Consider the following 27,036-nt stretch of genomic DNA (forward strand, 5'->3'; position numbering starts at 1 on the left):
CATTTGCTGTCACTACAGTGATCTTACTTATGGCATGGATTTTGCCACAAACATTAAGCTCCACACTGAGTTGTGCTCAGTACAGTTTATCTGTGCTTGTCAGGGCCATTACCAAACCTGTGTGTCACCAGGAGATGGCATATGGAAGCAGCTCCAAGTATAGCAGTAGTAGTAGTAGTAGTAGTAGTAGCAGTAGTAGTAGTAGTAATAATAATAATAATAATAATAATAATAATAATAATAATAATAATAATAATAATAATAATAATAATAATAATATAGAACACAGTTTACTGTTGATCACTGAAACTGTAGATTTAGCTGTGGTGTCACAGGATGAAGTCTTTAGGGGCAATACTGGCTTATGGTACTGATATTTGTCTTCTGTTCTCTTCCTGCCCCAGCATTACCGTGTTCTATTGTTCTAGAAAAATTGTTTCTGTGCCACGTGGTCCACTATACTGGAGACCTGATCTTGCTTAAAACTAATCCAGAAGAAAACCCAGTTTCTTGTGGGGAGTGTTTTCTTGTTGTCAAAAACAACAACTCCGTTTCCACGTGCAGCTGCATAAATAGTCAGGCTGGCACAACTGCAGGGGTGGGATACCACAGAAACCAGCAGCAGGTGGCAAGGGAGGTCAATATTGCTGCCACACACTTTGCCTTGGGATACACAGCCTCAAATCTGGTCAGCAATTCATATATATAATTCACTTTGCTCCAAGCTAAGTGTACTGGCAGCAAGGAATTCAGGACACAGGGACACCAAGGACAGAACTAACAGTGTATCAATAACTCTAATTTAAGCTAGTGCTTCCCTTGCATGTGTAAAAATATCGGTCACAACTTTGAATGAACTGCAGACATTTCCTTGAACACTTGTATCTTCAACTTGAGGGCAAAAACATTTATGCTTGCCAGACTACAGGTCTGCAGACTTAAGAACTCACCATCCTGCAGCCACAGGAAGCAGAGGTGAAGGCGATTCCAAACTCAGGTGTGCAGTAGCTGCTGAAAGGAAAAAGGATCATTTAAGGAAAGGGTTGCTGAAAACACTCTCTCATTAATCTAAAACACTGCCTAAAGCATAAACTAGTGAGTGAAAACCTTGGGGTAAAATACCCTATAATCACAAACATACTCACATAATTTCTGGCAGTAGAGAGTACACAACACCTGAGTCCCATGTGACAGAATCAACTGCATTTGGAAATCTTTATTTAGAAAACTAAGCAATCTGGCAAGATTTCAACACAGACTTCCTAAAAGCTAATGCTGCAAAACAAAAGCCAGCTCTGCAAGTGTAATTTTACTTTATTATCACATTAGCCATAAAAAAAAGAAAGTCTTTCTATTAGTTGCTGCTTGACCTAAAATTATTTGAAGAGTAAAATTCAGGCTGTGATTGCCACGAGCAGGAAGGACTGGAGTGCCATCCAATGGTGAGACAGCCTTTAGCAGCTTTGACTTAAAGATTTCTCCCTATACCTGCTCCTGCCACAGCATGACATTAAACACCTCCTGCAAAGCCATGAAGGCTGAAAAAGGTTCACCAGCAGACAGTGCAGAGGCACACACATGCATTGCACACCCCCTGAGGCACACCATCACCCATGGCTGAAATGTCCATGCACAGGTAACAGGTATATCCCTCCCTTCCTTTCCACACACAGTTCCAATAGGTGATTTCTCAATGTTAGTTTAGTGTCAACTAATATCCTTTGCAAAAAAAAAAATCCAAAAGTTCTTCTTCTTCTCTATTAACAGAGGCAGCAGGGTTTGGGTATCCTGGTCCTGCTAACAACATTCAGGTTATCCCATCCCATCCCATCCCATCCCATCCCAGGGCTTCTGCTTCCTAATAGCTACAGGACAAGCCTGACAGCTGACAGAGCAGAGTGTCCTGAGGAGTCACATATCCTGCCACTCCACAGATTGTGGTTTGTCTATTTGCAATTTTTTTCATCATCGAGTTGCTTTGAACTTCAGAGGATGAAGAGAGGATATGAAATGTATGATTGAGTTGTGACAAACACCTGCCTTTTTTATGAAGTGGAAATAAGTAACAAGATCTGACCCTTTTCTTTGGATTCTCATTTTCTTTTCCAGTGCCAGGTTGTAACAGATAATACGACAACAAAAAAATCTCAATCACATTACACTGGGATGAAAAAGCAATGTGCCTCAAGTTACCCAGGTTGGAATCATTTTGGGGAGGGACTGCCTGCCTCAGCAAAGTGCAAGAAGGGTTGTGTCCTGAGACCACAGAATGTTTTCATTTACCTAATCCTCCATTATTGTAAGGATCTAAGTCACCAGCCATATTTTTAATCTCTTCTGTGTTTTTTTTTCACGCAATACTGTGTAGATTTTGCAACTTTTAGTATTTTGAAAGGTAGATCATAAATTTCACAGAGGCTGTTAGGAAATATTTTGCTGCTCTGCACCTGTGTGGAGGCACCATTTGAGGACTAAATAGCTGTTAAAGGGTTGAACACGTTTGTAGGGCACAGGTGTCTGATCCAACCGGCCCTTTTCAGCCCATATTCTTGAGAGGAATATATTTAAGACCTTCAGTTCTACTGGGACAGGCATCCAAAAGTGTAGAGCCTTTCAAGTCCCACTCAGCATTAGGGTAAACTATTGGAAATATAATGAAAACAGACCTTCTCATATCAATTCCAACCCAGACATTCCAATTACCTATGCTATTCTATCCCAATCATCACTAGATTGTATTGTAAGATTTTTTTTTTTCATTTATACTGGTTTATAATAAGAAAGAAACAGTTCAGAAGTCCCTTTCAAAACAAGTCATACTGTGCCAGGGTCAATTTTCCCTCCAGAAGCATTTTAAACTGAAATATTTTGCCAGTGGGAAAATACATCTTCACAATGTGGGATGGAAAGAAATGGTGTAAAAACTTAAATGGCTCAACTCTTCATAATTCTCCACTAACAGTTATAGCAGTTTTAAGACCCTATACTGAAGGAAAATAAAATAGAACTTTAATTATTACTGGATTAAATGGATCAAGGACGGTCTTTTCATCCTGCTTTCATGCAGAGCCTAATTTGGACAAGGAACAGCCTGTGCCTGACAATATCCATGCATGATCCTACAGCACTGCTGCAACGATAATTTTATGCTAAATATTTTTCATAAAATGAAAAATGGTGTCCATAGCTTCCACACAGGAGACATCAGGACCTGCTTGGGAGTCGAGAAATGAGCCCTTACGACCTGCAGGAGTGACCTCGCAGCCTCCTGCAAGTACATCTGCCCACAGGTTAGATGCCACAGCTACTCAGATCCTGAATTTCAGCCTCGTCCCTGGAGAATCAGAGGCACTGCAAGGAATAAGGCAGGATATGGACATAATTATCACTACAGAAAACAGGTCGTGTCGAAGAGGAAGACATTTGTTTGATTGCATGAGCAGCTCTGCACTCACCCACCTGCCTCCAGCAATGCAGCCACAGGAGACACCGACCGCGAACACGGCGCCGGTGTTTCCTCCGCTCCACACAGCTCAGACGATGGAGGAGTGACACCAAGCGGCTCCTCTCGATGGTGCGGACATTCCGTGTTGCTACAGGTGATGTTCTGTCAGGGGCATCTTCGCCAGAGCTCCGGTGTGGGGAGAGGGACCCGCTCAGCCCTCACAAACCACCAGGGACCCCTCCAGCCCTCACACACCCTGATGGACCCCCTCAGCCCTCACACTGAGGGACCCCCCCAGCCCTCACACCCTGACAGATCCCTCAGCCCTCACAGGGAGGGACCCTCTCAGCCCTCACACTGAGGGAACCCCCTCAGCCCTCACACTGAGGGACCCCCTCAGCCCTCACACCCTGACAGATCCCTCAGCCCTCACAGGGAGGGACCCCCTCAGCCCTCACACACCCTGACAGACCTCTCAGCCCTCACACTGAGGGAACCCCCCCAGCCCTCATACTGAGGGACCCCCTCCGCCCTCACACACCGTGACAGAGCCCCTCAGATCTCATATACCATGAGGGACCCCCTCTGCCCTCACACACCCTGACAGAGCCCCTCAGCCCTCACGGTGAGGGACCCCCTCAGCCCTCACACTCCCTGAAGGTACCACATGCATGATGTCCCCATCCAATCCACTGAACCCCAGCCTGGTGTTCAGCCAGGTCCAATCTCCAAGGAGTTGCATCTCCTTTTCATCGCTGTTATATACCCTCACCTCCCACCTCAGGCCTGATCCCGCTGAATTCCATTGCCAGAATGTCCCAGCTGTGCTCCCCACGAGGCCGCTGAAGTGAAACCAGCCCCTCAAGGATGCCCCTGCTCCCCTGCTGATCAGGCAACGAAAGCAGGGCCAGCAAACCAGGCCACCCTCATGCTGGCCCTTCCTCAGCCATCCGTGAATACCCCAATTCCCTCTCTAGGATCTCTGAAGATTGTGGGCACATGATTACACTGGAGTGTGTCCACGAGGCTGGGAAAGGCTCTAGATGCTAAGTCCTATGAGGAGCAGCTGAGCGGGCTGGGGGGGCTCACCCTGGAGAAAAGGAGGATCAGGGGGAACCTTCTCATCCTCCCCAAATCCCTGAAAGGAGGGGGGAGCCAGGTGGGGGTCAGGCTCTGCTCCAAGGGAACAAGGGATAGGATGAGGAAACAGCCTTAAGCTGTGCCAGGGGACGTTCAGGTTGGACATCAGGAGGAATTTCTCCATAGAAAGGGTGGTCAGGCATTGGAAAGGGCTGTCCAGGGAGGTGGTGGAGTGCCCATCCCTGGAGGTGTCCAAGGAACGACTGGACGTGGCACTCAGTGCTCTGGGCTGGGGGACAAGGTGGGGATCGGGCACAGCTTGGACTCAGTGATCTCGGAGGTCTTTTCCAACCTCAGTTGGAATACCATATATTGGTATCTAACTGCATGTTGTGAGGGTCTCAGTTTTTTAGCCCTGGATGTCATTGCATGCAAAAGCAAAGCCAGAATTCCAGAGCATATGCACCAATTAGCTGTGTTTTTCTGACATGGGAGTTGCAATGTGTGTCACTGCTGCAAATGCTTTCTTACTTCTTTTATACAAGCATACATAGGTAAAAGCAAATATTTATAATGTAGTCTATCCCCTCCAAAATTTCCAGTTGTTCAACAAAATCATTCATTGAAACAGACATTTAAAGTGTTACCAGTCACATGTATTGCCCCTTCGATGGACAGAAATTTACGAAGAAATGTAAGGTACACTCTGATTTTCTGGGTTACTCTGTGAAATCTGTGATATTCAGCTGAATATGAATTTTTTCAGGGCAATATCAGTTTTTGTCATTCAAGGCAATTATTTCTGTGACAACAGTACACACTGAGCAGAATGTATTGCTGATAAATGATTGACTGAAAAACTTGTACTGATTTTATGTATCAAGTCCACTCAGGTGACAAAAGAATAAAAGATCGTGCGCTTGTTTCCTTTATATGATGCAGTAATTCAGTTCTATTTAACTGTAGCATCACAACTTTGACCTCTTCTATGTAGGATCAGGTTTATGCTTGCTCAGAAAATGGCCATGCACAGGAACTCCTCTTTGGTGACATGAGAAAGAGCCATCTCTCAGTATGGAATCATTGAAACACAGCAAGACTCCCCACATACGTTCATAATTTGTGACCCTGAAATGACAGGGAAAGGAAAAAGCAGCAAAGTGGTTTAAATCCGTGTCAGCAACACTAACACACCTGACATGTTGGAAACTCCACCATGCTGTGCTTAGGGCATTTATAATTGAATTCTCTCATGAAAAGTGTCGATCCTACAAATCCGCTTTCACCACCTTATTCTGGGTCAGCATTCCTGCTGCAGAGGTACCAAGTGTGGCACCAGCCCTCAGTAACTGTGTGCTCCAAAAGGCAGTTCGAAGCAGCCATGGAACAAACAGAAGCTGTCTGACATAAGGAGTAAAATTCCTTGCTTGGGAAACAAATTATGCTCTACCATTGTACTTGGGATAACTATGTCCATATGCTTGGATCATCTGGACTTGAAATTCAGGATTAAGGACATTGGCTCTCTGAGATGTGTAGGCTACATTCATTTGGAAATAAATGGTCTTAGGAAAAAGATGGGGTAGAACGACACATTTACCTCCTGTGATAGAACTATAGCACCTGGATAGTAATGGTCATTTCGGATTAGGAATCCAAGAGCTGAGGACAGGCAATCAAACGCCAACAGAGCTTGTGGCATTCCTTTAAATTACAGGGTATGGGCCAACTGACAAAAATACATTTCATTCTGCAGATTGTGTAAGAGCGAAAAATCTCTCCATCTGACTGCAGCGAGAGAGAATGTCTTCCCATCTCTAAGTGAGCACATGGACTCCCATCCGAGCGCTCTGCACTGCCAGATCAGGCACTGCCACCACCCCGCCCGTTTCCTGACGGCCCTTCCTCTGCAACCAAACGGCCGCAGGAGAACTTGAAAAGAACTCCGACCCTCCTGCCGCCGCTTGAACACTCGACTCGAGCCCTTCCCCACGGCTCAGACACCAGAGGGGGCCCGGCCTGGGGCCCGAATGGCTCCGATCTGCTGCGTCCTCGCTGCCGCCTCCAACCCGCGGCCCCTCAGCCGGGCCGGGGCCGCTCTGCCCGGGGCTTGGGCGGGGGCGGCGCTCGGGGCCCGAGGGGAAGGCGCTGCCCCCGGAGCCCCCCGGCCCGCGGGGCGGGCGCTGCCCCGGCCCCACCGCCCCGGACGTCGCGTCGCTGGGGCGGGTGCGCAGTTCCGGCGGCGGAGGGAGGGCGGGGGCCGGGCAGAGCCGCCGCGGCCTCGGCAGCAGCTGCAGCCGGAGCTGCCGGAGCAGCGCGGGGGGCCAGGCCCCCGCCATGGAGATCGAGAAGGAGTTCCAGCGGCTCGACCAGGCCGCCAGCTGGGCCGCCATCTACCAGGTGAGGGGCAGCGCCCGGCCGGCTCTGCCCCGCGCCGAGCGGGAGCGCTCCCGCACGCTCTCCCTGGTGCCGCCGCCGGTGCTGCCCCGGCCCCGGGGGCTCGCCCTGCCCTGCCCTGCCCTGCCCTGCCCTGCCCTGCCCGGCCGGGGGCCCTGCCCGCCGCCCCCCGCGCCCTCGGTGCCTGCCCCGCTCAGCCCCGCCGGGGGGCACGGGCGGCCCCGCCGTGCCCTCGGGGAACGCCCCTGCCCCCGGGCACAGCCCCGGGACCCCCGGGCACAGCCCCGGGACCCCCGGGCACAGCCCCGGGACCCCCGGGCGGGCAGCGCGGGGCGGGGGCCGCGGGCCCGGAGCGGGAGGAGCTGCCCCGGCCGGATCCTCAGCCGCGCTCCGGGCTCGTCCAGGCGCCGCTGGGAGCCCAGCTCGGACATCAGTCCTCAGCAGGCTGTGAGAACTGCGCTTTCCGAGCCGCGGGGGAGGGAATCTGTCGGATTTGCCTTTTGTTTTGGAACAGAAAAGCAGTGATGGGCAGCGTCTCACGCACCGAGCTTTGCAGTCACCTTAATCGTAGAACAGAGCCTAAAGCGGCATGTTAGTAATACTTGTGCAATTGGCTGGTACTGGATTTTTGTTATGTCGTTTACTGCATGTAGATTTTTTTGTGACATTTTAAAACACCTGTGTAGAAAACGTGAGTGCTTGCAGGGGTATTTGGCTGCTGGATCCAGTTTCACATACGAGCCACAGAAATTAGTGCTTTTTTCTTTAAAAGTTCTTCACACGTGTATCTAAAGTGAAGTTTAAGAGAAGATGAAGTACATGAATGGCTGGGTGGATGTGTTCAGTCAGATCAGGCAACATTACTTAAACATCCATTTGAATGTTTAGGCTGGTATATTGCATAAATGAGCTGAAGTTCACATTTGCAACAAAGAAGTTGAGCTTTGCTTCCTTTCGGTATGAATTTCTCTGGCGATAGACCTCTAAAAGAAGGAGTGAAGTTGTGTAAAAGTGAAATAAATGGACTCGAATTTCAGAATCACAGCAGGCAAGTTTTAAAAGTAATAGTTTGCAGGATGAACGTCTTCAGTTGTTTGACATTTAGAGAATAAGCATGAAACGTTGAGCATGCTTTTCAGAAGGTCCCTTTTTTATATTTCCTTCCCTGCAGAGTGTCTGTGCTTTGCTGACTGTATCAGTTGAAAGTCATGTGGATATATGACGTTATGTTTTTGCTGAACTGTTCTGGACGATTTGGTGTGTTGCAGGCTTAGTACTCAGGAAATTATTTTGAGTAATAGAGCTTTGTAATGGAAGAGGTCTAATTCTACAGGTACAATTTAATTACAGAAATGAAGTATCTAAGGAGAATGAGGGAATGGGCCATTTTCAGTGAAGGATCAGCATTCAGTGATATTTTTGTCCTTCTCTCTTTGAATGATGTGACTCAGTAGCTTGCCTCAAGTGTGGCACAGCATGAGCTTTGATTCAGGATTGAAATTCAATTAAAAAAAATAAAAGGACTAAAGTGATTCTTTGATTTGCATCCAACTATTGATACGCACAGTGGGTGGGGTTTTTACTTGGTTGTTTTTTTTCCCTGAGATTGATTAGTAAATATGTGCATCTGTGTCATGAAATTCAGTTTCTCAACTGTATCCTGCTTTTAAATCAGCTGTTGAAAATGACATCTTGGCAGGTCATGTACATCTGGAAGAACAATGTGCTTCTCTATAATCCGTGCTTTTGATGTCTGGGCTGTGACATTAACAAAGCAGTTTTCCTACAAATACCAGGCTTTGCCTGAAGAATGCAGTAAGTAGAATAATCTATGTTATTGGTGCAGAAAAAAAGCCTTCCCCCAAGTTCATTGTACCACAGGCTTCTGGTAGCTGGTGTTAACGACTGTAACTGCTGAAATCCAGAAATGTTCACCAGTAATCCAAGTGAACATAATGCAATTTGCCAACAGGCTCTTCTTCTTGCTCTTGGCTAAATCTGTTATCTAGAGATACAGAGCTGCACAGCATCTGGAGGAGGAGTCAGGAATACTACAGGGAGGTGAAGCTAATTGAAGGTATGGCTACAAGGAGGCTTGTCTGGGTGCCACGTGACTTAGAAGGGTTAAAATTGTCCCAGCTTCTTTTTTTTTGTTGTTTTTTGGACGAGCGGAAGCCGTGTTCAGCTATGATAGTACAGTTGTGACAGAACAGAATTTAGATTACCTTTTTTTTTTTTTTTCAGCAGAAATAATCACAGGATGGGGACACAAACATTTCAAAATTAAGACCTCATGTAGGTGATTTTGTGACGACATGACTTGGGCACCACATGTGTAGTGGAACATTCTCCAGGGCAGCTGGTCAGAGCAGGGTGAACAGTGATGAACTTCTTCGTGTTTTGTTGGTTTGGTGATTTTTTTTTTGTTGGTTTTGATTTTAGTTTTGGGGTGAGTTTTTTTTTTGTTTTTTTAATACCCATTCTTGTCCCTTTATTTTCTTCTAGATTTACTTGTTACAAGAACTATGAGCCATGAGATCCTGTGAAGGTTGTTCAGGGACCTAAGTGATAAAAAGAACTGCTCAGGCTCTGGCTGTTGCTTGTATTTTAGAGAAACATACTTAGAAGATAATAAATAAAATAAGACCTGATCTAAGCATTAGAAAGGCCCATTCAAATTCAAATCCTCTTCCATAAAACAGTAAGTTAAAGGAACGTGATTGAAGGTGAGCTTTGCCACGTGCTAAAGGTGTGCAACAGAAAACAAGTGCTCAAGGGTAAGTGAATGGTACGCACCCTGCATAAATATCATCAGAACTATCTATTGGAATGAAAAGCATTCGCTCTGCAGATGTCACAACAAAAAACCCATAGCCCAAAGCTAAGAAAAACACAGTTTAGGCTTGCTGTTAGAGCAGGTGAGAAAAAGGTAGATATTTGTTCAGAATATCAAAGCAACATTTGATTTTCATTTACTCACAGTGAGTGCAACCTGCATTTTCACAGTAATTTTATCTGCAGAAGTCTTTCGGAATTTTAGGAGGTATTTCAGTTTCTAACTTCTCACACGGTGTGATAGAATGAGATATTATCTTAAAAACACAACCCTCAAATACAGGTAGGGTTGCTTCTTGTGTTTATATAAACTGAGTATGTTGACTTTAGTATGTTGGCCAATGATATTAGTGTTGATGTGCTTATCGGGAACAGTAAAAATACCTCTGAATTATTTGCCATTCAACTGGGATTCCATGCACTATGGAGAGAGGCAGAGCTGACATTTGGGGACAGCTCATGCAGAGTTTTCCATGTGAAGGTAACAAAATGAAACTAAAATGTGCACTCTTTTCTAATTTTTATAGTTAATAGAATATAAAGGAAGAAAGAACTGGGCATAGTCTGCATTTTCAAATATATTTGGAAGTGGGTATCCTGAACTAACTATGCTGCTGTGAACTCTGGAAAGCTGAAGTGCAGTTAAGAGTTGGGTTTGAGGCCTGTAAGAGACACATAATTGTTCTAAGTTTCTTTATTAATTTTTGAGGGTATTCTAAACAAATATGAACGTGAATGTCAGTTTTTCCAACCCCCTCTCCAAGCTAAACTAAAATACTCCACATTATGAAAATTAATAAGCTTTACTCAGACGATGGGAGGAAGACAGAAAGGTTTTGTGGACGTTTGGATATCTCTCTGTGAAGAGAGAAAAGGCATGGGAAGTTTTTTACATATTCACTGCCTCTGGGAAATATTTGTAGAATATGTAGATAGGTTTTGATGCTGAAAGTAAACTGTGAAATGGTTGACCCTGTAGGCTTGTACTAGTGTGGTTGTGTTGTGTATTTAAAGTCAGTGAGCAGGAAGTCCTACAAGTGTTTTTGGTTTACGAGCTGCAGGAGGGTTCAGATGTTGTCCTGCTGCATTTGGGTTACTGCTTTGCCCTGGTGCTGAGCAGCAGATAAATTGAGGCATGAGCATGACTTATTATGGATGCATCTCTGGGCTTTATTCTGCCAGTTCTTGCTGCTGCAGAGTGCAGGTCTCTGCATGCAATGCCTTGCCACTGCTTAATTCGTGCTCTGTTGATTCATCCGAGGCTTTAATATAATTGGCTCTGGTTATGGAAAGCTGGTTTAGAACTGAGAGTTGCAGGGAGTCTCTTTTCCTTCAATAAGCCAGACATATTCCATGTTTTCCAGGCTGTGCAGCCACTGAATTTTGATACCTGTTGTGGAGGGGCAAACAGGGATGGAGTAGCAGAGTCTCTGTGGTTCCCAGAGCCAGCACCCTCCCCTGAAAACCAGAGTTCCTGTTGAATTGCTGGTGATGGCACATTTTGTGCTGTTAAGGCTGGATCAGAGCACTGCTACGTTTTTCCTAGACTTTTTCAGGTCAAGACCAATTGTGTCTACTGCTGGCAAATGTGAGTTTGGGCAAGTCCTGATACGTGGGGCTGCTGAGATGCTTAGTTTTGCTTGGTTTTCAGAGTCTAAAATCTAAGTATTTGAACCCAAATCTTCTGTTGATAGCATGCTGAAAGTAGAACACAGAAAAATGAAGCCTGTTATGGTTATCATTAGCTAAAAACCTAGAAATGGTACAGTGTGCACACAGTGCTCCACCTGCTTCTGAGCACATCCAGAAGGGGTTTGTGGTGTTAGTAGGTTCTTCCACATGGTACTTATTCTTCCTTCTCTGGGTGCTCAAAGGATAGATGTATAGAAGAAAACTTAAGGAGAAAGCAGTGTTGGCCACATGCCAAATGTTGTTAAATTCAAATAGAAATAGCCCTTGTAAGTAGAGAATAAAATGTGGTAGTGGTAGACCCAAGTATTTTTGAAACTAAAATAACTCTCTAAATATTCTGGGTAGGTTTGAAATAACAGTTCATCCTATGGTTAGCTAAACATTAAAATGAAATCTTTTCTTGTAATACTTTGCAGATGGACTTTCTCCAAAGGTTCTCTTTAGCTGAGACTTTGTAAGCTGTGGTTTATGCTGAAATATCACTGCTACTTTCTTGTAAACATGAGAATTATCAGGTTTTAGATCAGTGTCACTACTTATCTGTTTGGATTGTGAATTCAGCCTCGTTATATACCTGAGGATACTAAGTGATTCCTTAAAATTGAGAATTCACGTGTGCTTCAAAGTGGACATCTTTGATATAAAAGAAAATTAAGGAGGTAAGAGTTTACAAAATACAAAACCTGTAAGAAAAGGTACAAGCTTGAAGTCATGTCATTGCTTGTGCTCCAGTGAATGTGAGACTGGGGGGGTTGTTTCAGCCACCACATAATGCCAGTGAATTTGTTTTCCCCATAGTTAAATAAACTAGTTTTTCCTTCAGTCTCCACATATGCAAAATGATATTTATATTCAGTGGAGTGATAGCTTTTTTTTTTTTTAGCTTTCATGCCCTTTTGTAACACAGAGGTGAAGGAACAGAATACTTGCATTTAGTATCAGTATTCTGTCACTAGTAAGATACTAAGGAGTGTTCTACTAGGATTTGGGGGTTTGTGTGTTTGGGGTTTTTTTAGGTACCTGCAAATGAGTGTGACAGAAAGGTCAGCTCCTGTAATGCTTCAGACAATTCAGCATCATAGGCAGTTTATTCTGTTATTCTCTGTTAAATCAAAGGCCTCTTATCCAGCATGGAAGGGATAAGTTCCCTACATAGAGGGAAAGTTTCTCAAAATGTGACTTGAGTAGGAGGCTTATTAACAACAAATGGATAAATGTTTGAAAATTTAATATTGTACCATAAACCTACCAAATTAGCAAAATAAACAAAACAAACTCCAACCCCTTACCTGGAGTGGTTAGAATGTTCCCAGTGATTTCATATTAAAGTTTACTTAATTCTGCTTATTTCTGTAATACTGATTTGGAAAAAGGACAGCACAAACTAAGACACAAAACATCAGAGCCTTGCCCAGGGCTCGGTGTCGTCTGCAGTGCTGAGGCGAAGCACTGTCAGTGTTCAGACATTTTACAGAATTGCATACATTTAAAACTTCATTATTTTTAAAATATTAGACTAGACTGAAACTATTAGACTGGAACGTTTGTGTCTGCACCTCTGTGAAAGTGTGCACAGCATCAGTGTCAGAGGAAAGCAGCTCCAGTGAGAGTTTTTCTGAAAGAAGTGAGTTTATGAAAACGCAGAAACCACTTCTCTGCAACGTTCATAATTAATAGAGACTCGATCTGCTCTCTGAGCTTGGCTGCGTGCACCACTTACCACTGAGGGGTTTGGGGGGTTGTTTTAGTCATTGGTCAACTTGTTTCATGTTGATTTGCACAAGAAGTATTTTTTTTCAGTCTAGTGCCAGCAGACATGCCCTTGCTGGTTTGACTGGGAGAGGCACTTTGATAGAGCATCCAAGTGCCTTTGTGTGTTCCCTTTGTAGCTGATGTCGTACAAAAGCCAACTCCTTTTCCCCCAACCCCTGTGCATTTAGCTGTGCTTTTTCTCTCACCCACGCTGAAGATTCAACAGCTTGCCTGTCATATTGTGCTGAGGAAAAGTGATAAAAGTGATTCTTGGAAATTCATGTGATTCTGCTAGTAGTGATAGCTGATCTGCTTTCAAATCGAGTTTGTGCTTTCTGCTTTTAAGAAAAAAGGGTTCACAGAACAGCAGTGAAAAATCTGATGTCCTTGTTGGGAAGGAAAATCAGCTAGCATAATATGGAACCTTTGGAAATGTTTTTAATGAATTCTTTTTCTCATTTTTAATTCTGTAGGTTCTCTTTCCATGTGCTTTCATGTTGGACAATACTTTATCCTAGAATATGGGCTGATAACCCAGTAACTTATGTTTCCATAAGTTTTGCATTAGTAAATAGTGGAGTAATGAGTTAGTAAAGGGCAGCTACTTGTGGAAGCAACATAAATCCAACCAGCTTGCTTGAGAGGTCTGTGGTTTAACTTGTAGCTAGAGTCTATATGTTTTTAAACTCAAAGTATTTATCATCAACACCAAGTCAGATGTGATTGCTTCCAAATTGTTGTATATTTTTCTCAGTGACTTTTGTTTTTAGCATATACTCTGCTCCTGTCTCCTACCAGTCCTTGTTGGCATGATAAATTACACTGTCCTTTTAAGCAGAATTCTTTTGGTGTCACTGATACTGAACATGCACCTTATTTAGTTGCTGATTTGTTAGTCTCTGGAATGAAAAAAATACTTGGACAGTCCCACCTCCTAGTTGAGTGTATCTTTCATGGAAGAAATAAAACCACCTTTCTGCTGCATCCAGCATTAATCTCACATTGAATTCACTTAAATAACACACTGATACCTATGTTAAAGGCCCGTTTCCATTGTTAGGAACTGAAATTTGATTCCTACTTTGTATGTAGGATGTCTCCTTTCCTTCTGTTAGGAGTTCTGTAGTTGTCTCAGCTCTTGGTTGTTGTGGATGCTTTGGGAACATGTGGTTAAAGGGATCAAAAGTCACCTTGAGCACTGAGGGTGAAGAGATCAGCAATGAAGATCATTTACCTGTTTCACTGACTGGGAAGAGATGGTTGAATCAGATTGGCATCGTTTGGTGCCATCTTTTTCTTCTCCTTAGAAGAAGGTTGAAGCAGTTTCTACATCAGTAGACACAGAAAATAAGAAAACTTTGGTGCTGTACCAGGGGCAAGTGTGGAGCTGGGCAGATCTCGCTGCAGGCAGAGGAGATTCTCCCCTCTGGGCTGAAAGCTCACTGTACTTAATGTACTAAAATAATCACTTGTTAAAAATGCTACTACATAGTACTATTTTGAACTTAAAGTAGCTGTTCTATTTATGGTCTTTCAGGTGCTTTTTCTTGTATCTGAAGTTCCCAGAATTTTATGCTGCTTCTGTGAAGTACTTGTTTCATGGAGTACTTGATGCTATGAGCCGTCCTACAAAAGACACTCTGTTTCTCAGATTCTTTATTTTTATTTAGAACAAGTATTCTACACATAGAGAGAGGAATGTTCTCATAACCTTCTTCCCTTGTGCACATTTGAATGAGAATTACTTGTTTATATCATTTCTGATCCCACAGTAACAGGTTACAGTAGCATAAACAGTGTGACCTTTTAATGTGATGGCAGGAAGTAAAATGTGAAATCTATTTTAAAAATGCATCTTTGACTAAGGAAGAGTATACTTCCTTTTTCTGGCAGGAAAAATAACCCATACTAGTTCAGAAGATCTCGACTCCATTCTACTGTGTGGGGCCTGTTTTTCCACTGTCTTCTGTACAGTCATTGCAGCTGCTTGAAGTAGGACTAAACCTCTGCCATCCTTGTGTGGAATTGTCTGTCCTTGCTTGGCATTTGTACAGCCATCAATGACTAAAAGTGGGGGCTACAGGAAAAACACAACTGACATGAGCAAGAGGGTTTAGTAAGAGGAACTTCTTTTGGAAAGAAGGAAAGGGTGGGTCATTGGAGCAAGAACAGGAAAAAAAACTACGTAGCTTATTAAACAGCTAAAATACATATTGACACATTTGACAAAATTTCTGAGTATTCCAGAAATGGAAGAATAGTGGGGAGTTTTAAACAGTAAAGAGAGGAGGAGTGGACAGCCACCGAACTCTAGAAAATATTGTTTATTTCCATAAGAGTTTAATTAAATCGGAAAGCAACATTGTCACTTATTTCTTAAACTTTGGACAGTGGAGAATTTTCACAGTAAATTGTAGTTTCTCCTGGAACTGTAGGTTGTCATGACCAAGAATCGTGTTTCAGCCTGTATATGTTTTCATTCCCAGTATTGAAACCTTCTCAGAACTGGCCTGAAGTGTTTCAGGACCAGAGCAGATCTGCCCTGGTGCTGTTCCAAAGCAGGGTAGGAAATGTGTGAAGGACAGTGTGTGTTGTGAACCAGCAGACCCGTCCCTTTGATCCTGGCACATCACAGCACGACCTGGGCTTGGGTTGGTGGTGCCCCAAACACGCAGTGTTGGGGTTGGCAGTGGTGTTTGGCAGCAGCTGGCAGTGAGCACTGTTACCTTGCTGGCTCATTAATGATTTCCCTTCAGACAGGAGTTCTTTCTGTATCTCCCTGATTACTGACACACCTAAACACACAGAGATAAACCAGGAGAGAGCGTGTGGCAGTGTGGCCAGGCTTGGGAGCAGAGAGCAGAGGCACAGACAGGTGATGAGCTTGGGTAGTGTTGGCTTGGGGAAAGAGAAGGTGTGAGCAGCCCAAGGGACAAACCCTGTGGTGCTCTGTGGTCCTCTGGAGAAGAGCTCAGGAATGGGCACCCCCATGTTCTGGAGCTGCTTTCTTCTGTGTCCACCAGACTCATCTTGTTTTCACTCGAAGTGAAAGATTGGAACAGGAGGTTGAAAATATGTGAAATCTTTACAGCTGCTAAGTTCCTGGATTTATTAGCCGACATGAGAGCATTAGTGGAGAGGTCTAATCTTACCAGTCTTTTTAAAGGTTGTCAGGAAGCAGACAGAGCAGAAAGGCTTCGTGAAAACGACTGACTTATGTCTTATTTGTCATTGATTTCATGTTTATAATTTGTGTGAAGCTGACCATCAGGAGCCTCTGTTGGAGCCAAGCCCGTCAGGCAAGGCTTTGCTTGATGCCCCATAGTCCAGTGTACAGGAGACTTCTCTGTCACTGACTGGCAGCAGGAAATTCCTTGTTTGCCATTGTTCTGCTGAGTTCTCTACCACATGAAATAAGGATTTGGGGTGGTAAAACTGCTCTGTGCTTATTATCTTTTGAGAGTAGATAAATAAGGTAATATTGCTATCCAGTTAGGAGCAGGTACTCATTTATTGTTTTCATGTAATAATATCTACATTTTTAGGGTTTTCTTGTACAAAAATCTTTGCTAACAATGTGTTCTGCATATAAATCTCTCTACACACAAAATCTTGTCTTGGAATACTTAGAGAAAAATAATCCAATCTTCTGGTAAAAATGCTTTGCCCTCAGCACTGTTGATGTAAAAGGAAGCACTTGTGTGTGATTCTGATAGTTGATAACATTATTTGTGGACCAAAGCTCGTAAGCCTTTAGTGTTAGCTGTCTTTGAGGGGTGGGGAATGGAAAGAGATGTGGTAAGTATGAAGGTTTTTCTTGAAGATGTTTGGAATTTTATTGCATTTTATACTGGTTTTTTTTTTCTATAAATGTTCCAGGTCTGTGCTAAGACTGCAAATGAGGGTTTGAGGTAGACACCAAGTTACAAAGCATGTTTAGTCGAGACTGATAAGTGGCTCCGGCTGGCAGGAAGTGGAACACGATGAGCAAGAGCCTGGTGGAGCCGTGGGGTGTGGTGGGTTCGTGCAGCTCTGTCTGGGCTGGGAAGGGGGAATGGAGGAAGCAGTGGGAGCTGTGCCTTTCCACAGAGGCTGCTGTCACTGTCAGAGGTAGAAGTTATTATGGTTGCTTGGCTTTGCTAAATCAGTTGGTGTTCTCAGATTTAATTATTTTAAACTAGCAGGATGAGTAGATGCATTAAGTGGCAAAACTGTTTATCTCATCTGATCCATGGAACTGACTTTCACTCAGCAGTCTGGTTCATTAGCATGGGGAGGATTAACCAGCCCTTTGAAGGCCTGGCTCATCGAGTTTTGCAGTCTTTTTCATGTGCTGGGGTGCACTGTGCTAATCTGTCCTGCATCAGGATGTCTGTGAACGCTTATCTTGATTATGTGATGTGCCTGTTAACACTGACAGTTGCTTTTTAAACTCTCAGTTGCTTTCAGATGAGATGTCCTGCACAGCTGGAGGTGAAAGCTCTCTCTCACTGCAATGACAGTTTAAACAACCTCTAGTAACACAGGATTGGTTCTGTCACTGTCTTACAGTAGTACTTTGCAACTTGGAGAACCAGTAAAATAGTGAATACATTTTAACACGGAAGGTCTGGCTGGTTTGGGTTAAGGGAGGGATTGTGTCTGTCTGCTGGAAGCTCTCAGGCTTGTTGGCATGAGGTGGATTTTCTCACACATTGTCTTTTCTGAAGACATATTTCTGTTCACCTTTCCTGTGTGAGAAACTGTGCTTTATGATAAGTAAAATGCAGTATCAGTATCCACTGCAACTGAAGACTTAATGTGCATTTTTATTTTACTGTGTGGAGGGCTGTCAATAAAGTGAAGTGCTCAGGAACTGACCTCAGAACTGAGTAGCTTAATTCGTCTGGATGTCAGTAAACAGTACATCTCTGCTGTAAATATTTAAGGGTTAAGTTTCTCTTTCCAAAAAAATATTGACTTTTCTCTCTTATCCTTAGAACAGTTTACTACTCTGGAAGTAGTTGCGTAAACATTCTGCTCTTAAGAGCAACTTCTTCTTTTAAAGCTTGGTGTAGAACAGAGGTGTCCAACCATTCTGTCCTGGAGCATGTGGGGCTGGACAGTCTGTTCTGCCCCTCTCATCAGCCAGCGTGGCCTCTGCAGCCCTTACATGACATGACAGTCACATAAGTCAGGTAACACATGTGTAGGCTTGTGTTTGTGGGTGAGGAAATGGCATCAGTGTTTGACTTTCCCCCCAAACTGGATTTGGGCCACAGATTGTGAGCTGAACATCTCAGGTTCAGAACACTGTAAGATTTAATATTAACCTAGCTTGCTTTCCTAAACACATATTAGACAGTCATGTGGAAAAACCAGGAGTATCCCAATTCTGCTTTATCTAACATCTGTTTTCAGCAGTACTGTTTGTTCTAAGCAGGTTTTTGTGTGCATTGCAGTAGCTTGGCAACCTGTAGGTTGCACCATTCAATGAATTCAGTGTGCTTTTAATCATCACTACAATTTTCCTTTCCAAATTTGAATATTCTAAGTACAAGGAATTGGGCATCTGTGATTATAACAGCAACTGCCGTGTTAAACAGATCCCAACTGAAACAAGCTGCTTATGCAAATCTGTAATCCAGAGAGTTTCTTCAAATTTCAGTCCAAACGTCTTTCTTAAGAAAAGATACTTATAACTTCTTTCTGAGAATGGTAGTTAAGCAGTTAGAGCTACTTAAAGTTCCCAAATAGGGATTTGGGCAGTCTGCTGAAAAACAAAGCTGCTAAAAGCATGACTGTTCCCTGGTTCTGCTGTAGGAGCAGAGCTTGAGTTTGACCTTTCCCTGCATGTAGAGGCATGAACAAGGATTGTGCAATCCTGTTAATTGTACATTCTCTTTAAACTCTTGGCATCTCGTTAGGTTAGAAATGATAAAAAGCTTTTGGTAACAGTGTAATGGGCACGCTTTGGCAGAATGAAGCTGTAGTACTTACTTGCTTGTGTACTCACTAGTGGCCAGCATGGGGAAATATCCTTTTGCCACAGATTAGAACTTGCTGGAATTTCATATTTTACCCTAATTTGTAGGGAACAGAATGCAGGAGGGAGCCTCATTTCCCTGGGAGGGAGCTGGTACCTGTTGTAACATACAGTTCATCATTTTGAATGAACAGGGGTTCTTGATACTAAATAAATACAGTTTTCCCTCTCACACTCCTGACTTGAAAACTGGATCTCAAGAAAGCCAGTAAAGCAAAGTACAGTACAAATGTCTTCAAGGAAATGAAGTTCACTACTGAATAAGATGTAGATACCTTTTTTTTTTAATAGGTAATGTGGAGTTCACAACTTCCTATTAAACAATTCCTGCCACTTCCTTTCTTGTGTGTTTTAGTACTTCCTTTACATACAAGCTCATAACTTGCAGAATTTTGGTGGAATTAGTAAAAAGTTGGAAATATGGCTGTTGCCTCCCCCATAGTATTCTAAATACAAAATAATACTGATGTGGTCTGAACATGTGCCCCATTGAAGTCATGAGGTGACCTTGTCAAATACAGAGACAAATTTGATTTAGCTTTTAGATTATTGGAGATTAAATTATAATTAGTAATAAAGATTATTGGATGAACAAAACCATTCCTCAAAATCTGTGTGTACTGAATAGACCTATTTCATGCATAAATTTGTTGCTTTTAAAAAAAAAATCAGTTTTATTTTACCATAGCATATGGCAAGCTGGTGTCTAAAACTGCTTGAACTGACTACTTTCTAAAGGCATATATAACTTCTTAAACTCCAGATAAGAATTAAGTCTTAGAAAAAGTATTTTAATTCCTATTTCCTTCTGTGAACACCTGATTATTCTATCATCTAACATTAGATAAGATTTGAGTTTAGTTTTAGTCAGTGGTGGAGGTAGAAAATGAGGCTTGCAGATTTGCTCTGTATTCATAAAATCCTGTTTTCACAATGGTGAGAGACTTTCAGACCAACTCAAATCAAGAAAATAAAAATGAGGCAAACTCCAGAAGTTCTAATTCCTAAGTAAGAATCCTTTTGTTTCTGGTTTTATGTCATCATGGAAAATAGGCCATTGACAATTATGTAGAAGTGCCTTTGTATTTAGGAGGTTTCTCACCAAAACCACCAGGGGAATGCAGGATTCCCAGGCCTGGCTCCCTGTCCCCTTCCAGTGACAGTTCTTTTTTCTGTAGTGCTAATGATGGGGTAGGGGAGCTGTCTAAAGCTTTCTTCCCTTGCCTTGAGGGACCAGGGGAGAGAAAAGCATTCCTACCAGAGCCTAAAAAAATGGCTCAGAGAAATGACCTCCCTTCCACAAGGAGAAATCCATAGTTGTTCCAACACAGCTGCCGGGGTTGCAGTGAGGGGGTTGGATTCCTGAAATGGGAGTGAGGAACATTGGCTCCTAAGTTAGAAACCTAATGAGTTGGAGCATCCCAGATGAAAACTAATCTGCTTGGAGAGCACAAGTAGCATCAGTACAGCAACCAAGAGGTGTCTTCTGCCTGTCTTCAGGGGGGGACTTCTTAGCTGGGGCAGTTTGCACCATTCCTGGGGGAGGACACCAGTGGCTGTTCAGAAGGAGAGCAGATCGAAGTCGCTGGTCTGTCTCCTTCTCATTGAAACCCTTGAATGTTTTAGCAGTTCAAGCAGACGTGAATGTTTATTTTGGAATATAATGCCAACAACAACAACCAACTTGACATTCGGGTATTCAGAGGACAATAACAGTGATGTGAAAAATGTGCGGTATTTTCCTTTGTAAGCCCTAAAAGTATATTTTTGCAGCTCTGAGTCTCTAATGAGCCAGGGGTTATGTGTGTGCACATTCTCACATTCAGCCCATCTTTTCCCTTTGCATGCAAATGCTGATGTGTTAATAGCATAACAAAAATGAATTGATGATAAATCTCAGAGTGTCTCCTGCTTTCCCTATTACTCATTGCATTGACTGTGGTTTTAGGAGGTGTTAAGAGGTGCCAAGTCAAGTTGTTGAATTTGTAAAGAGCTTGATAAGTAAATACAAGAAGAAGTCTGGAGCTCTCACGACAGATTTTGTGTTTTCAGGCACATTTAGTGCTGTAAGGCCTCTGACATGGGTGAAGTTTTTACTTTGGTCAGATTGTCTCTATGTAGCCACCTATCATTCCACCTACTCTGTAACATTCATTTTCAGCACCCACCAAAATTTCTGAGGTCGTACAATTTCCTATTTTCAAGTAGGAATGTAAACTTCCTTGGTCTTCATTAGTGGTAACCACTTTAATGTGCACAATGGCACCATTCAGGAGAGGTGTCTGTTTTCTTCTGTTGGAACCTCATCTCTCTGTGACAGAAAGTAATGCTGCAGAACAGGCTGGAAAGTGTAAGAAGCATTGTCCTGTTTGCTAAAGCCAGGGTTAAAAATCCTTGTGATCTTACTCAGGGAATTGTCCTGCTGCTAAATGTATGGATATAAAATCAAACTCTGAAAAACAAATCCAACCTCACCATTAGGAGACTGTTTAAGAAATCTTTTCTTTCTCTGACCTGTTAGGATTGCCTCGAGGATTAGAACTAGAAAGTGCCTCAGAGCTTGACAAATAATTTTTTTTTATCTTATTGGATAAGCAAAATGATGGATTTAGGAGAGATGATGACTTTGTAGTAGCTGGCAGTTTATCCCACATCACAGGTATTGCTCAGGTCTTGTGTATTTTGTAGGTACTGTACCTGTCCCCAGGCCTGCATCCTGGCCTTACTCCTAACTAAAATCCCTGATGCTCCATGGATGCTCCCTAATTAGTTTCAATTAGGGACAGAAGGGAAAGCTAATTAGTTGGTGAGGTTGTGTGTGTATTTGTGGTTGGTGTTTTGGGAGTACTTTAAACCACCTTCAGCTCCTTTCCCAGGACAAGCCTCTGGTTTAGCAGTGGGCTGGTGCTCTGTGCTGGCAACCCCTGCACTGTGGCTTTCCCTGGGGAAGGAACATGATCTGTGTATCATAGCAGTTGGAGTGCCTGGGGAATCACCCTTTGTTTGGAAGCTCTGGTTTGTGATATGCTTTCAGGGATAATTTCATAACACAACAGGAAAGTGGCTGTGGGAGCTTGGATGGGCCGTGTCGTGGTGGAGCTGCATGTGTCCCCTTAGAGCAGGGCCTTGCTGGAATGGTGTTCTCCTGCTGAATTTGGTTTTCTCTGGTACCTGCTGGTTTTGGTATGTGCTAGGCAATTTGATCTCTATCTCACATATGGTACCTTAATTTGAAAATGACCTTGACAAAATGAAGATCACTGGGGAATTGCAGCCTGCCCTTCTCTCTTTGACAATTCTGGTGTTTTAACAAGTCCTGCCTGTTATTGATGAGCAGGTGTCACTGTACATAGGGAATACTGGTCTTGTTAATGTGACCAAGATTGCTAAAATACAGTTAGTAATCTAGGTGTGTTTAACTCATGTCATCTGCAAAAGGGTTAAAAATAATGCTATGGTAGCTCTGCAATTGTTTAAGTTTAAACTGCTGGTAAAACAGCTGCTGAAACGTTGGCCTTTCTCTTTTAAAAAATAAATCTAACATTTGTAATTTTATTTTGTTTCTCTAAAATGTTTGTCCTGAGCGAAATGACTGCGGTGTTTGTCTGCTAAGCTGCTAAAGTGCTGTGCTGTTTGTCTGGTTTTTAGTCAACATACTTTCCAGGAAAAGGTGAAAGGACACAAACACCACAGACAAGTTTCGGTTGCAGCTCAGTGCATGTGAAGTGTGTGTGTCTTAATCTGAAGTGAAGTGTCTTTTTAAAAAACTTCCTGGAGGCTTAGTAGGAAGAGTCAAACTTCAGCTCCTCAAATGCACAGGGCTGGTTGCTTTCAAATTCATTTCTGAGGTTATTCCTCGAACCCACAGGACTTACTCTGTGCTTGAATGCTCTTGGCAATTGCAGTAGTTCTGTACAGTTCATTACATGAGCCTGTTAATAGTCTTCCCAACTGATTTAAAGGGCCTTAAACTGTGACAGTAGATCCAACACCAAACAGCTGCCTGGAATCTCTGTAGGCAGAAGATGATAATGTCCTTCTCTGTCTGTACAATACCTAGTTCTTTAGTAGCTTTTCAATTTTCAAATTTCTTGTTAACTGTAGGAATAATAACACCAGATATTCTGAAAATTTGTATTCTTTTAGTTGCATGCCCAGGCAAGTGGAAGAGCAGGATGTGTTCAGAACCAAAAGCCTTAGAGCAGACACATGCATTGGGGTAAAAAATGGGAGAAAAGGAAAAAGCATCTGTAAAGGTCCATCCATCTTTTAACTGGTAAGACCTTGAGTCTGCTGCCTGGTGAGGAAACAAGTCTTACATTTGATTATCTTATTTATTAGTCAAAATATTTCATTTATCTTAAGATTAAACTGTGGTAATGGATTATGCAAGAATTTATGGCATTAGAGTCTTGCTTTCTTAGCGTTAACTGGGGTTATTAACACTGTATCTCTGAAAGAGAGTAGAGGACTCTTGAATATAAATAAAGTTATTCCATGGTTCCATTTCATCTGCAGTGTTTTCAAGTGCATCCCTTGTCCTTTCCAGTTTGAAACATGTCATTTGCAGCTTGTCTGAACTCTAGAAAATACCTTGGTTATGCAGCACAGTGATCTGATTTTGCTATGGAAAGGTGTGAGAAGAAGCTTTTCTCATTCCTCCCTTACCTTCTGGTATTTACAGTTTTTGTGTCTTTTTGTCCTCCCTGAAGCCTGCAAAGCCTTGTGGTTTGTTGGGGTTTTTTTTGGTGGTGGTAGCTCTGTAAAAGCTATAATCCTTTTAGATGGCTTGTGAGATGTCAGAATGAAAATATTAGGTAGCTAGGAAAGCAGGACTCTGTTTATAACCACAGTTGTCAGTCTGGGAAGCCTGGAATACCCTACAGGCCAAGAATGACACATTTTTAAACTCACACAAAACCTATGCTGCAAACAAATTAAGGTCTGAATTTGCTAAGCAGACTGAATTCCTCTAGGAGTTATGTGGATATCTGGGCTGTCAGATACACCAGTCTGTTTGAGATGAGGTTAAACCAAAACTCTTTATGTAGAAACCTGTAATGTTTGGGCAAATCAAGATCTGGATCTCATCTCCGTGGTTATTTTTCTTCTTAGAGAAGAAGAGTAACTGAGTTAGAACCTCTTGACACTTTAATGAGAGTGTGGTTTATTTCCTGGTACTGACTTTGTTTGATGATACAGATAGCAAAGCTTTTCTTTTGCACAACAGCTGTCAAGAAAAAAGCTATTTTGTCTTCTCAAAAGTCCATCCTTCCAGTAATGTCCAAGATGCACTCCTGGAGCAGACTGAGTATCTGGGAGGAAGAATAGGGATGGATATGAAGAAGAAGGGAACTTGGGTTGTTTTCTTATGCTGATGCTCCATTCAGTTGTTTCCTGTTTTGGCAGTAAGTACATGGCTACAAAACAGCAGAAGTTGAGTGTTCCTGCCAGCAGCTCTGAACTTCTTCTGTTATGGGTCATAAATTTCAAGGACAAACTGTGTTTTGAACTTACTGATATTTGAGAAGTCTCATGTAATTCTTTAACCTGATACTAGAGTTTCCCTGGCTCTGCTGCAACCCTCAGAAAAATCAGAATTGAGAAATCAGTTTTCACTCGTTGCAGGTGACGTTGGAGCAATACAAGAATCTGAGCAGCTGAGCTGTGCAGGACTGCAGAGCTTTATTCAGCATTGTCTTCCTTCTGGTAACATGCAAAATAAATGTGCTGTTAAAATTTGGAAATGACACAAGTCTGTGTCTCTCCCCCTTCTGGAAGTACATGCCCAGGGTGTAAGTAGGTTCAGGTGCAGGTGTTTAATTGAGCATTTGCAGCGTTCAGTTATCTCCCACCATAAAGTGGGTACAATAAAGTACTGCAGGGTTTACTTTCAAAAGTCTCTCCAGTTGGGCATGTTGAAACTAGTCAGTGGTGAGAGACAGTCTGCTAGCTGGGATAGATGTGGGCCTAGGAGAAATGAATCCACTGTGCCACGTGTGGATATGATTTAGTATCGCAGTCATGCCCAGTTTACATTCTCCTGGGGGGTTATTTCCGTGCTTCCAACCAGCTGACTGGTGTCACAAACTCTGCATAGCCACATTGCTGCAGCCTGTTCAGGTTGCCCCTGGAGTGCTGAATTAGCAAGGGGCTTTCTAGGAAAACGATGGTGCAAGTGTGGCTTGTTTGTTTATTTAATTATTTACTCGAACCTGGTGTAATAGTGCTGTTGAACTTTAAACAAGCCTGTCCCTTCCTCTCTCTGTGCTGTTTGACTTCAGGAAGAAGCTTGGCATGCCAGGCAACTGGTTTCTTATTTTTCAGGGAGATTAATAAACAAAAAAATGTATTTTACTTGAGAGCAAAACTAGGAGACTAAATAAAATGCTTCCAAGGAGTATTAAAATCCACATTTATTTCACTTACGTGGCTAAAATTCTGCAGCTGCTTAAGATTAATGTTGGGTGATGCAGCTGTCTGTTCATTTATCTGATCTTCAGATTATCTTCTTCTTACCTACAGGTTACATCCTCATTTCTTGTTCTTGCCCAAATATCCTGATGTAAAGCTTAATGTAGGATAAGAAATCAAATCTTCCTTGTCAAAGCAGGTTACATGAGCAGTTGATCTTTGTGTGCTTTATATCTTAGCAAGGCTCCCTTGTTGGGGACTCAGTTCACTGCTTTTCAGGGACTCAGTTTGCTCCTTTACATGCTGAATCTGAAGACCTGTTCCCATCTGCAGGTGTTTATGGTGGATCCCTTGGTACTACTTGTTTTTTCTTGTGGTCTTCTCGGCAGGTCTTTGCCACCTCATTGAATCGTTGAGGTATTTCCATTCTGAAATCAGTCAGTAGTGACACCTCAGCAAAGAGCACCTTTCACTTGATTTTATTGTAACTTGTTTTTACTCCTCCACCTTTTACAGAAGCCTCATCATTTTTTTTACAGAAGCCTCATAATTTTTTTTCAGCGCCAACTTTAAGAGGAAACCTTTTTTTTTTTAAGCTTTTAAGCTAAAATTACTTTTTTATTTAAGTCTTTTTGTACTTGTGAATTGCTTTCCTTAGTGTGACTGCCTCAAGTAGATGGATTGGGTGCACTTCTGTGGCCTCTGATAAGATCTTGGCAATTGCTGCTTCCTGAAGGAACAGAACTGTTAAAATGACAATATATTGTTATCTCTTAGTCTGAGCTGCTCCAGAGTTTATGGTGCAATTAAATAGTGTGATCAAATTGAGCCCTGCTGCAAGGCTCCCAGGGAGTCTGACTGATGAAGCTGAAGGCCTTGAGACTGCACCTTTAGTTCCTCTTCTGGAAATACTGATATGCAAATCCACACAGCCTTGCAGTGTGTGAGTGGCTGCCCTTGCATTCCGGGTCCTTTCTGTGCTGCAGGACTTGTGATGTGATGGGCCAAGTGGAACCCATTGGTGCAACTGAGAGCAACCTTCTGGATATCGCTGAAGGACTTCTTATTCCAGTCACTGTTGCAAATTAACAGCTACAGGAACTTCCCATTTGAAGAACCAGGCTGCAGCAGACTTCCTCTTTCACCCCTGAAGTGTTTGGGGCACTTGCACGGGGTACAGGACCTAAAGCCAGGAGATGAGTGGTGTGGAGTGACTCACGCTCCAAACCCGAAGCATTTGACTTGGGAAAACTGTGACTTCAGTTCTAGCCCTTCCTCTTTAAAGTTTTATGTTTCATGACCTTTTAAATGAAATGTCGAGCTTCCTTTTTAACAGACAGGATCTCTGCAGTGTGACTTGGTGTGATTCAGGATTCGTAACTTTATCAATTCCTGC

General features: G+C 42.9%; 1 protein-coding gene and 2 long non-coding RNA genes across 3 annotated transcripts in view; 2 read left to right on the plus strand and 1 right to left on the minus strand.

Moving 5' to 3' along the window:
* Positions 1–3,640, minus strand: part of LOC127477846 (uncharacterized) — a 122,195-nt gene extending 118,555 nt beyond the window's left edge. The window contains exons 1-2 of the long non-coding RNA XR_007907050.1: positions 3,460–3,640; positions 951–1,011 (exon numbers count right to left, since the gene is read on the minus strand). This is a non-coding gene — a long non-coding RNA (uncharacterized LOC127477846). The remainder of the gene's footprint in view (positions 1–950; positions 1,012–3,459) is intronic.
* Positions 3,641–6,759: 3,119 nt separating this feature from the next.
* The window catches only part of PTPN1 (protein tyrosine phosphatase non-receptor type 1), a 33,332-nt gene continuing 13,055 nt past the window's right edge, over positions 6,760–27,036 (plus strand). The window contains exon 1 of the mRNA XM_051802800.1: positions 6,760–6,925. Within this exon, the coding sequence (XP_051658760.1) occupies positions 6,863–6,925 (63 nt within the window). The 5' untranslated portion in view covers positions 6,760–6,862. The remainder of the gene's footprint in view (positions 6,926–27,036) is intronic.
* On the plus strand, positions 7,219–18,773 carry LOC127477843 (uncharacterized). The gene is made up of 2 exons (XR_007907047.1): positions 7,219–10,421; positions 11,122–18,773. It is a non-coding gene; the product is annotated as an uncharacterized LOC127477843 (long non-coding RNA).

This window comes from Manacus candei, unplaced genomic scaffold (genome assembly GCF_025592945.1).
Source record: "Manacus candei isolate 608988 ecotype Guabito, Panama unplaced genomic scaffold, ASM2559294v1 h1tg000057l, whole genome shotgun sequence".
NCBI lineage: Eukaryota > Metazoa > Chordata > Aves > Passeriformes > Pipridae > Manacus > Manacus candei.